Source organism: Perca flavescens, chromosome 13 (assembly GCF_004354835.1).
Source record: "Perca flavescens isolate YP-PL-M2 chromosome 13, PFLA_1.0, whole genome shotgun sequence".
NCBI lineage: Eukaryota > Metazoa > Chordata > Actinopteri > Perciformes > Percidae > Perca > Perca flavescens.
The window spans coordinates 15812575-15826943 of NC_041343.1; the positions used below are offsets into that span (position 1 = coordinate 15812575).

General features: G+C 40.3%; 1 protein-coding gene across 8 annotated transcripts in view; it reads right to left on the reverse strand.

Moving 5' to 3' along the window:
- cfap54 (cilia and flagella associated 54) overlaps positions 1-14369 on the reverse strand; it is a 26722-nt gene continuing 12353 nt past the window's right edge. For 4 of the 8 annotated variants that reach the window (XM_028595343.1, XM_028595342.1, XM_028595346.1 and 1 more), the window contains exons 29-57: positions 14013-14102; positions 13810-13936; positions 13458-13560; positions 12906-12997; positions 12605-12802; positions 12127-12299; positions 11909-12060; positions 11578-11787; positions 11137-11336; positions 8914-9049; positions 8421-8550; positions 7907-8068; positions 7603-7812; positions 7283-7370; positions 6833-7003; positions 6656-6722; positions 6314-6499; positions 6135-6221; positions 5920-6039; positions 5520-5567; positions 4886-5027; positions 4171-4337; positions 3851-4005; positions 3595-3721; positions 3090-3252; positions 2563-2720; positions 943-1089; positions 631-751; positions 1-311 (exon numbers count right to left, since the gene is read on the reverse strand). In XM_028595343.1, the coding sequence (XP_028451144.1) occupies positions 136-311; positions 631-751; positions 943-1089; positions 2563-2720; positions 3090-3252; positions 3595-3721; positions 3851-4005; positions 4171-4337; positions 4886-5027; positions 5520-5567; positions 5920-6039; positions 6135-6221; positions 6314-6499; positions 6656-6722; positions 6833-7003; positions 7283-7370; positions 7603-7812; positions 7907-8068; positions 8421-8550; positions 8914-9049; positions 11137-11336; positions 11578-11787; positions 11909-12060; positions 12127-12299; positions 12605-12802; positions 12906-12997; positions 13458-13560; positions 13810-13936; positions 14013-14102 (4106 nt within the window). In that variant the 3' untranslated portion in view covers positions 1-135. Of the gene's footprint in view, positions 312-630; positions 752-942; positions 1090-2562; positions 2721-3089; positions 3253-3594; positions 3722-3850; positions 4006-4170; positions 4338-4885; positions 5028-5519; positions 5568-5907; positions 6040-6134; positions 6222-6313; positions 6500-6655; positions 6723-6832; positions 7004-7282; positions 7371-7602; positions 7813-7906; positions 8069-8420; positions 8551-8913; positions 9050-11136; positions 11337-11577; positions 11788-11908; positions 12061-12126; positions 12300-12604; positions 12803-12905; positions 12998-13457; positions 13561-13809; positions 13937-14012; positions 14103-14369 lie in introns of those variants that run through there. The other 4 variants (XM_028595344.1, XM_028595345.1, XR_003694080.1 and 1 more) reach the window with 4 other exon arrangements.

Consider the following 14369-nt stretch of genomic DNA (forward strand, 5'->3'; position numbering starts at 1 on the left):
GTGTCTTTACACCAGGTTACCCACAATATTCTTGCTCAGACCAAGAATGGCCCTATACCAACTTCAGCATCCAGCTATATCTTTCAATAGACACCAGACAGGGAGAGAACAGTGCAATTCATTATGAGTCTCATTCTACTCTGGCTTTCTGGCTGAGCATGGGTGGCTTGTAGGTCTGGAGGTGCTTGGGTTGTTCAGAGACGGAACTGGTGCTTGAGAGTCTCTTTCACTCTGGCTGGAATGATGTAAATGCTGCCTGGAAGGGGATTGTAATGACTGGGTAGAGACAGCGCTGAGATCCAGAATGTGACCTGCGGAAACAGTGCAAGAACTGGGTGTTGAGTTTATATATGTACTGCAATTACATTTTAATACAATTAATATATTTTAATCATGGAGCTTTCAGAATTTCATTGTTGATTATGTTGTGTTTTTAGCAACATGGTTAGAGAGATGGCAGTGTTGGCTGGTCAGTCTGTGACTTTTGTCCAGACTAAATTATGTCAACAATTACTGGATGGATTGCCATGAAATTGCAAGTGGTCTTTTGTGTTAAGTGCTAATTAGCAAATGTCTTCTTCCCACAAAAATGTCAAAAGTCTTAAAAAACCCATCATGTCCTTTATTTACCAATTCGCAAAGTGGTCTGATCCAGTATGTTGAGGTAAGGGAGGTAGATGTTGTTGGGTCCAGGAGGAGAGAAAGACATTTTTCCATTATCCAACACCACACTCTGACCAAAAACACACAGCTGAAAGAAATGGAGAAAGAGCACTAAGGTTTGCCTACTTTATGAATACTGACTAGTACAAGTATATCTGTCTGTGTGTGTGTGTGTGTGTGTGTGTGTGTGTGTGTGTGTGTGTGTGTGTGTGTGTGTGTGTGTGTGTGTGTGTGTGTGTGTGTGTGTGTGTGTGTGTGTGCGCGCATATGTTTGTGTACCTGCTTTTTCAGTAGTTTCTGTGTCAGTTTTAGAAGTGTGGTGCTCTGTACTCCTCTTAGGTCGCTGAGCAGCAAAGTGGCCCGAGCCAGAGTCACACTGGACCCTGGTGGCATGCATGTCCGTCCTGACAGCAGGGTCACTGCTTCCTACTCACATGCATTCAGAGACAGAACACAGCAGCACTCTGAATACTTTTAATAATTACACTTTCTACCATATCATATATATCATATCATATCATATAGTTGAAGGTCCTAACAACTTTGGGTAAAATTCTTGAGATCAAACTCTCACTTATTTTATGTTGTTGCTTTAACTCACAACAATGAGGCACTCTGTAATCCAAATGGCCTTGATCTTATAGTGGTTAGTACTCTGTGTAGTAGCCGCAGCAAAAGCAGTGATCACTATTAAATCACCTCATTTACAATATTCCTCCTCCACAAACTGTAAATCAGAGTAACTATAGTGGCTAGCTTGTACTCATCTTTAGCTATTACATCACTTGTCCTCTACAAACGGTCTATCAAAGTATTTTTACATCTGTAAAGAGCCAAATGATAAGTAAATAGCCTTTCAACATGTGCTAAAAGGAGTCTGAACCCTTCAATTTCAGTCAATCACAGCTATCATAAAGCCTCCTCTGTTGTTTTGCTTGCTCATCATTTTACCTTGAAAAATAAATTTTGTCCCTGAAGGACAGAATCAGCAGTGCTAGATAAACCATCTGTGGAATTGTCATTTGTCACAGATCATTTAGGGAAACCCATACTCAGAAAATAGCAGTAGATTTGATATTCAGAACAACAAGTGAACGAAGTTGCTGTGATCGTATAGTGGTTAGTACTCTCGTCCCACATTTTCAATATTCCTCCTCCTCAAAGTAACTTTACATCTGTAAAGAGCCAAACAATGAGTAAATAACCTTTCAACATGTGTTAAAAGGAGTCTGAACCCTTCAGTTTCAGCATATTTTGCTATTCAATCACTTGTTCCTCATTTCCAATATTCCTCCTCCATAAACTCTCTACGTACATCAGCATTAGATGTAGAGATATCAGGAGGGATTACTTCTATTAATACGTCCCTAACATAACCCATATCTACAAACTCCAGGAAATGGATGGAATTTGTTTGGAAGAATTTAATTCCCTTTTTTACCACACCTCACATTACAAATAAACAACTCTGTATCCAACAGCAGTGTACTCAGCAGTGCACATAAATCATTCCCACATTTTCTAGTCATGTGAAAATATTACTTGGGAGTATATATTTTTAGGCTTTAGAGAAATTTAAGGTTATGGATTTTCTAAGGATATCAGAATAAGTTGTGCTACTGGTTGCCTGAAAAAACTGGCAACCACAAACTGGTATAATAAGGAACCTCCCAGTCTTAAACAACAGATGGTCATAGGGATACCGTATATGTGATGGATAAACTGAACTTTGTAAACTGTGTCACTGCAAACAATGAGGACGCTGTCATACCTGGAACCAGATAAATCCAAGGACAATATGGACAAATTCAGAAGACCAAGAAATGTCTTTCTTTTGTAAAATGTACTTATTTGTTAGTTTAAAAAGTGACAAAAAGGTGTCTGGGTGTGTGTTGGTACCTGCAGCATTGCCATACTGTCATCAATCTTGCCTCTCTGTGCTTCCAATTCCGCACCTTCAACCATCAAAAGGGCTTGAATATCGAGGTCTCGCCATCGTGCACATTCATCAAGACCCTCCTGTAATGCCCGAGCTGCCTCCTCATAGAAGTTCTTACCTTGAAAATACAATTCCCCCCCACAAGTTTCCATGCACACGCACACACGCACACACACACTCAATATCCAATATTCAACATTCTATCACTGACCTATATGCAGAAGTCTACAGATTCTTTTTTATTAGTTAACTGTTGGAAGGTGCTGAATAATAAAAAGAAACAAAGTAAAGTAGTCCTCCATGTTTTTGTCAAGTGTACATTCAGTACTAGTTAGCATAGAAGGAAAAAGAATATAAAATATATAAATAAAAGAAAATTTGTTTTGACATTTGTACTCCTTATATTTCCTAATATTATTCCAACTGTTTTAGCCTACAACACACCACTCTTCTTAAAAATAAAGAGCAGCACAACACATGATCGAACCTGGGAAAAGGGCAGCAGTGCCAGGGATGTGTGCAGCCAGGCTGCGGACCAGAGCCAGGCGGCAACGCAGCCACAGAGGAACTCCAATTCTCTCACTGGCCTCAACTGCTCTGGGACAGTCTTCATCTAGCAGGGGGTTTGACACACTGCAATCTTCAGTACCCTGTAGACAGTATATTACACATGTAAACACATGCTTATACACACATCCTCAATTAAATACCATTATACTGCCCCATTGTGGTTATGTGCATATTTTACAAGTAAATGAAAAAAGTGACTTCATCACATTTCAGCTGCTAACACACTCAGAAGTACCACTTTAATGTTGTTATCAGTAATTTAGTTGCAGATGCTACTTTTGGTTGTAATGTTGTCATGTTCTATAATGCTTACAAAACAGTACACAGACAGGGATTTCATATGCTTGATTTTTGTTTTTAAAAAATCTACTTATTTGATTATGCAATATTTTATTTAATATAATACATTTATATCAACATACTACCCGTACACTTCCAATCCTGGCATGTGGGATCTCAGACGTAGGTTTCTGAGACCCAGGTATGAGTCCTCTCATGATGACAGGAGACGTCTGCAGAAGCACCAAGGATGAAATCGCCATCTCAGAACTGGAGGAGGAAGTTAATGGGGTTAGGATAGTCAGGAAATACAAACATGCTGTTAAACAAGCATGTAAACAAACACACACACACACACACACACACACAAAAGACAATCCCTACGTAACACCGTCGTACCTAAGTGCAGCATGTCGTTGCTGCAAGTATAGGTTGGCCTTTAGAAGATTGGACTCTACTGCCAGTTCCAGGTTTTCCATTTCGCTACAGGACTGAGATGTGAGCTGCTGCGAAATGGAGTGCAACAAGGAGGATGCTCCTTCTAGCAAAAGGAACTTCAACAGAGGAGATGACAGATAAGAGCAAGGTGACACAAACACGTTAGAAAAAAAAGTTGCTTCAATATTTAGTGTAAGGTGCAAAGAATAAATAAATCAATTTACAGTTAGTTGCAAACCCCTTAAGTAAAGATCAATTTAAAAATCCCCAAGAAGTCTTACCTTAATCCTTTCTGGAGTAAGCTTTTCCTTCTTGGTATCAAGGGTCAGCACTTTTGGCTCTCCTGTATTTAGACAGGATCCCTCATTGTCCAGTATGTCCTGTTCCACGGGTTTTGAGTTCACCGAACAACTTGTTATGCTGGCAGAAGCTTCTCCTTCAACAGCATCTGAAAGACATTCCCACTGTAGGCATAACAAACTATTTGATCCACAGTGACTCTTTTAGAATTAAATCAAATTAGTTGTATTTAAAGTGAATGTGAACACGTACACAAATACAACAAACAACATAAAAATGATAAAATAACATGGAATGGGGTTATTCTTACAGGTCAGTGTACAGATATACCGATACATTCTTGCAATAAAGTGACAGACTCTCATTTAGCCGTACAAGACTAAAGGTGGTTACTCATATCCGGAAATTGTAAAATTACCTTTAACTGTTTGACCAACTAAATAACCAATCTGGTAGATACATTGGTTACATTTTTCAAAGTAGCGAGGCATTTTTATTTCAAAAAGACACAGAGACATCTTAGATACTGGATATGTGGAGAACACAAAAAGGGCATGTTCCTTTGTGAATTAAATATATATCAGATTTATACTAATTTGGTTTAATGCAATCCAATGAGATACATCACATGATCCAAATAATAAACCAAACATAAATAACAGAGAAAGAAAGAAAAAAGTAATCTTGCTTACAGACCTGGCACAGGAGGGCGATGTACAGTGTTACTGAGTGCCAGGACTAGTTGAATACGAGCAAGGTTGAATCTGAGGCACAATGTGGATCCATACAGCATGCTGACATCTGGAGCAAAGTCACAGTTCACAAGTTCCTCCAAAGCCTAACCACAAACCACAACCACGCAAACTACATTAACTATATGTATTTGTTAATTTGACATATATAATGCTGAAAAAGTACAGTAGCAGAGAGACAGATAACAGGTCAATATTGCATTTTTTGCCTACTGCTGGAAGGGTGTGTGTGTGTGTGTGTGTGTGTGTGTGTGTGTGTGTGTGTGTGTGTGTGTGTGTGTTTGTGTCAGTACATTCATATGTTTGGCTGATTTGGACTATCGTTTTCAAATGAGTCAGGAAGACCAAATGGCAGGGGGATGGGTTTGGAATGAGGTGATTCTGTTATATTCTATTAAAAAAAAGAATATTGCACCTGTCCAAACTGTGGCAGTATGGTTATAATTTATCTGACAATTGTTCCACCAAATACAACGTGAGATTTAACTGTACATCTAAATTGGAATACTTGACAGAATTACACTAATGAAATTCCCCCAGATCTTCAGACATCTAAAGAAATCCTATATAGATAGTACCTCAGAATTGTCCAGGAGAGATTTGTTGCTGTAGAACATTTTCACAGGCTGCACAATAAGCACAATTTATAGTATATATTCAAATGTTGGCATATATTCACAAACAACATAACAATACCTTCAATATTGTGCAGAGGCAGCACTAGAACAAATATTTAATTTGACAGTCTTCCAGAAATACTGTATACTAAAATTAGGAACACATATCTCTCAAAGAGGGTGGCAGGCAAACAACCCATGTCTTCACATATTCCATGAAAGATTCAGATTTACAGTATACACAAGGTCAACATTGTAACAATATTAGATACAACAATAGAGAGATGCAACACTACCAAAATGACCAGTTTACACAGGCTAAGAGAGAAAAATGCAAAGAGGTAACATAGGTGTGTTTTACTTGGAGATTGTCTTTGGCAATGTAGTGTCCATGAGGCAGAAAGACCCCTGTTCCTTGAGTGAGCTGAACTGCCTCCTTTACAGCTTCAGTGAACAGACACAGTTCAGTAAGGGCACGTATCTGCAGAAGACACCAACACAGACTGAAAACTCCACTAGAACTACGGCAGGAAAAACATTTACATGTATGTACATGTAGAAGACACAAATGCTGACCTTAAGTATTTTGCCCTCAACAGTGCGTTTGAAATCTCTGCAAACAGTACCTACAAAATGTAGGTAAAGGGCTAGTATGGGCAGTAGCTGCAATTATAACCACAACATAACACGTTAATTATTTATCTTGAGCATTGCGTTTCAAAATGAGGACAGAAAGACAATTTTTACATGTGTACCGTGATGTAGTAGCCTGTGGTGAAAAGCCAGTGGCAGACAAAGTTAAGGCTGGTTACAGTGGTGCTGAGGTGAACCCTGTGGGGTTCAGAGAAAAGGTTGACTCCAGGGAGCAGTTCATCTCCAATGTTGTGATAGGCGTACTGGAGATCAGCCTGGGGCTGAGCCAGGGAGCAACACAGCACACACTAGGGAAGTGGACCAGACACACACACAACCATGTCAAAATGAATGCACACAAACACCACAATAAAAGCCTCTCCTTTCATAATTTCCTCAATTTTGCATTTTGCAACAAAAGTATGTTTATAAGGAGATAAATTAACATCCCCTGAGAGTTTTACCTTAAAGAGGTGTGCAGACATGAGACAGCACTTGGTCCTCTGGCTGATATCAGACGTTACGATATACCTGTAGATCAAAACACATCCCTCAGGAGCAGGTAGATTTTAAAGAGGTATGCTTGCAACACACGCAAAAAACACATCAAATCAATGAATGATGAACCTCATTAAACCTACTGTGCAATTTTAGCAGTGAGCCCAGCAGCCTGTAGACATCCCCAAATGCCAGCCTGTTTCAGGGTTTGTTGCAGGGAGTCACCCCCGAAGAACACACCATCCCATTTCTCTACAGCACCTGAGCTCTGTAATGCACAATCTACAGCTTTACTCCAGTATGAGTGGGCTGCCCTGGATATAAAACACAGGGAGGAATGAAATTATTATGAGAATGTAAGGAAAATCAGAAAAGCTTACAGACTTTTGCTGTATAATTGCAGTTAAAAGCAATATAATAAAAGGAAAAAAGGAAAATGTTGACTTGCTTCAACACACAGACACACACACACACACACACACACACACACACACACACACACACACACACACACACACACACACACACACACACACACACACACACACACACACACACATACACACTCAACCAACCAACCAACAAATTCTAACCGTGTGTTTCCATTGTAGAACTGTAGGTTTCCCATTTCATGCAGTGCCATAATTCTGAGGGAGTCATGGTTGTTGGCCTGGAGATACTCTAAAGAAAAGTTGTATGGTGATGGGGAGATAAGAAAGAGTTTTATAACCCTGACAGCCTGGCACATACTTTATCCAGATATTCCATGCTTTTATCTTGTCATGTAGTCTGCTGGTACTCTCTATAACACTTCTAACTCAGTGTCCCACCCATTGACAACTTGTTAATACAAGCCTTCATTATGTAAAGTGTGCAATAGACGTCTGTATTTTTAAGTATTTTGTGCTCTTACTAATGGAGGTGAAGTATGCAGCGCTGACAGTTGACATGTGGTCAGGACTGATAGGGAGGCTGTAGAGAGCATCTGGGGTACTGTAGTCCTCCTCGGTCAGGTCGCAAGGTTGGATGTTAGGTGTAGGCATAACTATGGGACTGAAATCAACCAGGCTTGCAGAATGGGTGAGACTTCTGCTCTGACAGTGCTGTGACTGTGCCGCAAAGCCTGGAGAGAGACACGAGTAATGTCAACCGTTAGGGTCAAACAGTTGTTGCGTGAGTGTGTGTGTGTGTCTCCAATCAATCAGCGCTGAACTCACAGGGCTTTGTGTATGCAAGAAGTAGCAGCAGTAATGAGCGACTATGCTGGAAGACCTGAAGACAATGTGGTCTTCTCTCAAGAGCTTGACGATAAAAGCTCAGTGTGTCTTCTACATCCAGAGGAACGCACACAAGGGACATGGCGTGCTGTATCTCTGCACCTTAGACACAGAACATATATGCACAATAACGTTATACATGCAAACACTGTACACACTTTCTACTTTCCGCTCTATGTAACATTTTGGTAATTTTGCACAATTCACACCCTAGTATGTCATCGTTCCACCATTTCTATGTTATTAGGGGTCCAAGCCCGAGGGGGCTGGGAACCGCGTTTGCAAAGCAACGTGGTTCACAGATCCAACGGAGCTGTGGAACCCTATTGTAATTTTTTTAATATTTGGAACTTTTCAGTTGTAGGGCAGCCAACATCATTTACAACTGCTAGAAACAATGTTTGTGTGATTGAAATATTTTGACATGACATGACATGAGGCTGGCTGTTCAGACCTTTAAGGTCAACTGCTCCTCGAGAAGTGGAGTTTGTGAGTGCTGCTTTTTTGGGAATAGGCGGTTGCTGTGCAGGGTTAGGAGTCCACCCAATGAGCAGCTGGGAGCCTGCGTAGCTCCTGTAAGTTACCTGAAATATAGAAAAGAAAGCAGTACAGATATACACATACAGTACAATAAACAAAATGCCTAAGTGTACACAAAAGAGGTCAACAATTTTAGCACATGAATATGTTTCTAGATTCTATGGTGTTGAAAGATGTTCAAGCTCTTAAGACATATCATCATATTTGATACATAGCCAAAAACGCTAAGAAAAGCCTTAAAATAATTTGGGGATTTCTTTTATTTTGCATTAATAAGGTAATACAATATCCCATAGTATTTGTTAAAAAGTATTTGTTTTATTGGCTTGCTTTTCCTTTTTGGGACTTTTTTTGACTATAGTATCCTGTAATGCTTGAATATGTTTCTGTGTGTAGGTATGTGATACCTCCTTGCCAGTGGCCTTCTGTGTCTTGACATGGTGTGGTTGAGGGACCGCAGGTCCTCTAAAAAAATCAATCCTTTCAAGCAGCCTCCTCTGAGCATGGACTAGTAGAGGAGTTATGATCAACGCATAACGCTCCCTGGGATAGACGCACCCACTCACACACAAACACACACACACACACACACACACACACACACACACACACACACACACACAACCATGAGCATGTACTCTGAGATAGGTTATTCTTTGATCCAGATTTGCAAAAAATATGGCAAAAAAAGTGTGAAAATCCATTTAATATGTTTATTAAAGGCACAATACATAGGATTTTCATAAAAGAAACTATGTACAGTATATTCTCATGATAAATAATCCCTCTCAATCATCACTTATGACTTATGATCAGAAGTGTGGAGCAGTTTCTGGGCCTAATTTACTAACACTAGCGCAGTTTGCGCTGCGTCTGTTTATGCGAGTTCGGTAATAGCGCACGCTCTTGCTTCCACATTTTGCGTAGTATTTATCAACCCTGAACCCCATCAGCCAATCACTATACCGTAAATTGCGCTGTAGCAAAGCGGTACTTGTGCTATGATACGGCTGAGTGAAGACTGCGATATTCCCACTGCTGATGCTGATGATGAGTTTGAAATGATCCTGCTGCCAATATTTGTAATGTAGCGAGGAGTTTAACATCTGCTGGAATGGGATGTGAACGCTGAGTGGGAGATTCAATTTCATCTTTGATTTATTCCAGTAACTCTAATATTGCTTTATCTGTAACGCTAAATAATGTTGTGTTCACTGACAAAGTGTAATTCTTGTGTTAAAAATATTTTCAGTCTTGCGCATGTCTTCGTCTTGCTCAAATTACTGTTGCCATTTCACCAGCCGCATAAAGGTCTACGAGGAAACTTGACTGTGGCTGGTTTAGACCTGCTTTTAAGAGGCGGAGAATTTCCCCCGCAGAATAGAGACACGCTCTTACTGACAGTCTTTGTAAATACCACGGAATATATAATTAGGTGCACTTTGCGCTTATCCTCCCACCTTTTTGGCTGCAACTCCCACTTTCCCCACGACCCTCCCACAAACTCATATTGGAAGCGCAACTTGTCTCTTCTCGCTCATGTGGCAGACAATCTGCGATTTTACCCGAGTGCGCCCTGTTTGTAAATAGCCCGCATCGGTTACGTCCGTCTTTGCGACCAATTAGCGCCTGGAAACAGGCGCAAACGGCTTGATAAATCTAGCCCTCTGTATCTGGAGGGACCCTGCCCTCTGCCTGTATTTTTTTATTTTGCTGTGTTCGGGACGTTTCTGGGCGTCAATCTCTATAATACCGTAGTGACCAGGTGCCAGATCGTAAGCTTGCATCCAAAAAGAAGCTACCAAAATGGAGGACAAAGCGCCGAAAAGGGGCGAAACACCAACTGGTGAGCACCGTAACCCTTGTTGAGCCAGAGAGGAGGACTTTGAATGTTTTGTTTAAAAACCGCAACCGACAAATCCTACTCATTCTGCCTTAAAGGATCATTTTGTTTTGGTTTTCAACCTGGACCCTATTTTCCCATGCATTGGTGTCTAATGTGAACAACAATCTTTGAAATTGGTCCAGTACTGAGTGAAATCGCTGTAACCGACAGCTGCAAATTGGGCAACTGCAATGTAATCATATATGGCAAATGTCACTAAAAGGACTATCTCTGTAGGGATCCCTTTCATAATGTTGTTGGACACTTAGAATAATAATCTGAGCATGTCAGTGGCACAAGAAGCACTTTTTAGGGACGTAAATTGAAGGTGTGCAATTGCTCATTAATGTTACATTGTAGCTTGTTTTGCAGCGTTCTTGCTTAGTACTGGACCAATTTCAAAGATTGTTGTTCCTATCAGTCATTTAGACAAAAAACATAGGAAAACAGGGTTACAAAAAACCAGGTTGAAAACACAAAAACAAAGTTACTCGTAGGATTTCTGTATATTATAGCCTACTATAGTGAGTGTGTGCTGAGTTTTCATGGTCCTAAAAGTCTTAAAATGTAAAAGCTCCACACAAATTCCCTTTTAATGATAGGGACCTGCCCCTAATCTTTACTCATCTCTGTCTCTCTTGAATGTTACTATACAAAACTATTTATTATTTAATGTTAGCTCCACTTGTAGATTTATGATTGCAATATAGTCTGTGCTTTGCAGAAAGAAAATGGCCTTACTCACCGTGTGTATGAGTTGAAAACTAGGGCAAAGTGGGCCAATCTCTCCCATTTGTGACTGTCATGGAGACGCTCCAGAGTGTGCAACACCAGTGTGCGGACCCAACGCAGGTCCACCTGGGTGCTGTTATCCAGTGGGGCTGAGAAGTGGAGACTGGACTCTAGTTCCTCCTCAGTCAAGTCGCTGTCATACAAACTCCACAGCTAGTAGGGACAAAGATGACGATGAGAGATAAAGATCAATGTCACAAACAGGACTTTGTAGCTTTAATGTGCTTTTGCTCAGATGAAAAGATGCAGACTATAGTGACAATAGCTATCATTGAAAGCCTATAGATTTAATTACACCTTTAATTGTTTTTCATACTTTATAAAAAGGATAATTATGTGAGTGAGTTTTTTTTAGACAAGCAGCAATGTGTCTGTATATCAGTATAGCACTTGCCCCGAGTCTGTTCAGCATGTCCATGATTAAGTCAGTAGCCAGCACCAGTAGTGGGGTGAAGGTGGTGTGCAGCTGGTCTGCTGTGATCAGGGAGGGAAGTTTAAGCTGAGCAGCTCTCTGTACTAGAACATTGATTCTGCAACTCTGGTCCCACACAGTCTGACACACACACTGAAGAGTGGTCCAGTGGCTGCCACGATGGGCCAACACCTGGAAAATATAAAAAATAGATACATAAAATACAATACCCAGATTTACACTGTATCGTCACATGTAATGTCAGCATTTCTGTACTTGTGTGTGAGTGTATGTCCATGTATGTGTGCAGTACCATGGCCCTTCGGAGATGTAAAGCAGCTTTGTTAAGTGAGTCCAGCAGCATCACAGCAGTGTGTCTGTGTGTCTCAATCTGCTGTTCCACAATTTGAGGGAAGTCCTCTCCCTCCTCACAACTCTCATCTGTGACAGAGTCATCCACTTTGACTGCAGAAAGAAAAAAGTGATGAAACAGACCATGTGACTTTTTCTTCTAATTTGAGTGTTCCTCACCCTCATTTTTGCTTCTCTTTTGGTGTGCAGCCACATACTCCCTAAGACCAGAGGGAGAGGAGTCTCTCTCAGAGACAGCCTCATATTTAGAAGACTGCTGTGGCTGTGAGTTCTTCCACACTAGGACACCAGAGTAGGCCAGAGAGAAACACAAGGGATTTAACTGCCTGTAACTGAAACAAAGTACATACAGAACATAAATATTATAGGCATGCACACACACACACACACACACACACACACACACACACACACACACACACACACACACACACACACACACACACACACACACAGACACACACACACACACATATACCGTATATATGCAATATTATTTAAGACTGACTAATGCTGCTCAGGGCCAATTAGAAACTGTACAGCCCAAGCCCTTGGGCTAGTTAATGTAACTGATGTAACTGATCAATAAAAAACACAGAAAAGGTGAAGTAAGGGAGCTGGTGTCTTGTGAATAAACCTGTGCTGCAAGGCTCCTCCATGCAGCTGGTCCAGCCCCTGGTAAAGCAGCGCTAAATGGGCTTGAGCCATGCTGTAGTTGAGGTGAGACTTCCACACTCTCTCCTCACAGCACATGTTCCTCAGCTGAAGATGCTTCTTGTGGCGTTGCACCATATACGACATTATGGTTAGCAGGTTCTCCACAACCTGCATTTCCCTACACATACAAGGATAGAAGTCCAGTGCACATGTGGTTATGTGGACCCACACATATAATTACGCACAAACACATGACCACAACACACATATACATACTGTACCTGTTAGTTCTCACTCTCTGAAGCATGCTGGGGGGCATTTTCTGTTTTAGTTTCTTTCTTGTATCATCATGTGAAGGTGTGTTCTTGTTCTTCTACATAAAGCAGCACAAAATATTTGGGGTTAGGGTACATCCCTAATGTACTGTACTTACGTATGGTTGTGATGGGTGTCTACGGTATACATAAGGCACTACAATTAGGAGCAATCCACAGGGAATTTGTTGAACATATGGCTACACAGTAGGTTGGAGCTACTTTACAATATCAGAAACTAAAAAAACTAATATACAGTATGTCTTAAAACAGTTTTACATCAGTAAAAAAATATTTATGTGGATTCCTATAGCTCATTACGCTTGGCATGGTCAGACTCAAATGATGCCAGAGGGGCATCACCTGCAAAAGGCGAGATGCCACCTCAGCTGCTTGGTAGATCATTGCCAATAAATGGTGATGCAAAAAAATCTTTGTATAGCACAGATGTTTAGGATATTGTATGTCCTTGTGAATCTACATGCATGTGGTTAGTATTTGTGTGTATATTATTCTTACCTGTGGTGGTTCATTTCCTTTTGGAGCCTGAGCACTACTTCTTCTTTTACTCTGACTGTTTCCCTCCAAATATTTAGTGGACAGTCCCATCACCTCATCACGCCTGACAAAGAGAGAACCATTCGCATACTGTCAAGCTTTTATCAGCGAGGCAAAACAGCTACTATCTGTAATACAGTGCAGTATGAACCATACATAAGTGGCTCGACACTAATGCATTGTTTCATGTTTTGACTATAACAGTATTTATTTGAGTTTGAAAGGATACAACGATTATGAAATTAAAGCTGAAATCTTTTATTTTACCATTTCTTTTTTTAAATCAGCAAAGAGTTGAATAGTCAAAGCACACCTGGAAAGAAATTCAAACATGCTTTGTCCCCACTTTAACACAAGGTCCGGGTGGCCTTCTTCCATGGTTCTCTGGACAAGTAGTGCCGCAAACTCAATAAAATATACCTTGCGTCTGTGCTTCATCACTATAAAAACACACAAACACAAGTGTAAATGAACAAGACTAATTATTCATTGAAAAAGTATGTGTGTGCCACTCACCATCTTGATAGGCCTCCTTTAATGTGCTGTTGGAGATCACATCATACATTATGGTTGGATCCTCACAGCCAGTCAGTGGGCGTGCAGTCTCTACAGAAAAAAACAATTGTATACAACGTGGAGTTTAGGAGAAAATACTATATGAATCTATGTGTAACTGCAATATCATCTATTATGCTTGACAAAGTATATTAATTGTTCACAGAACAATCACAAAGTTAACCAGCTGAGAGATTCAAACAAAAATGTAATGAAATATTTTAAATTCTAGTTTTTTAACTAGAATTTTCAGCTTTCTAAAAACATGTGTTACATGGCAGTGTTAGTTTCAGTGTTTTTTTTTTAAATTATTTTCAT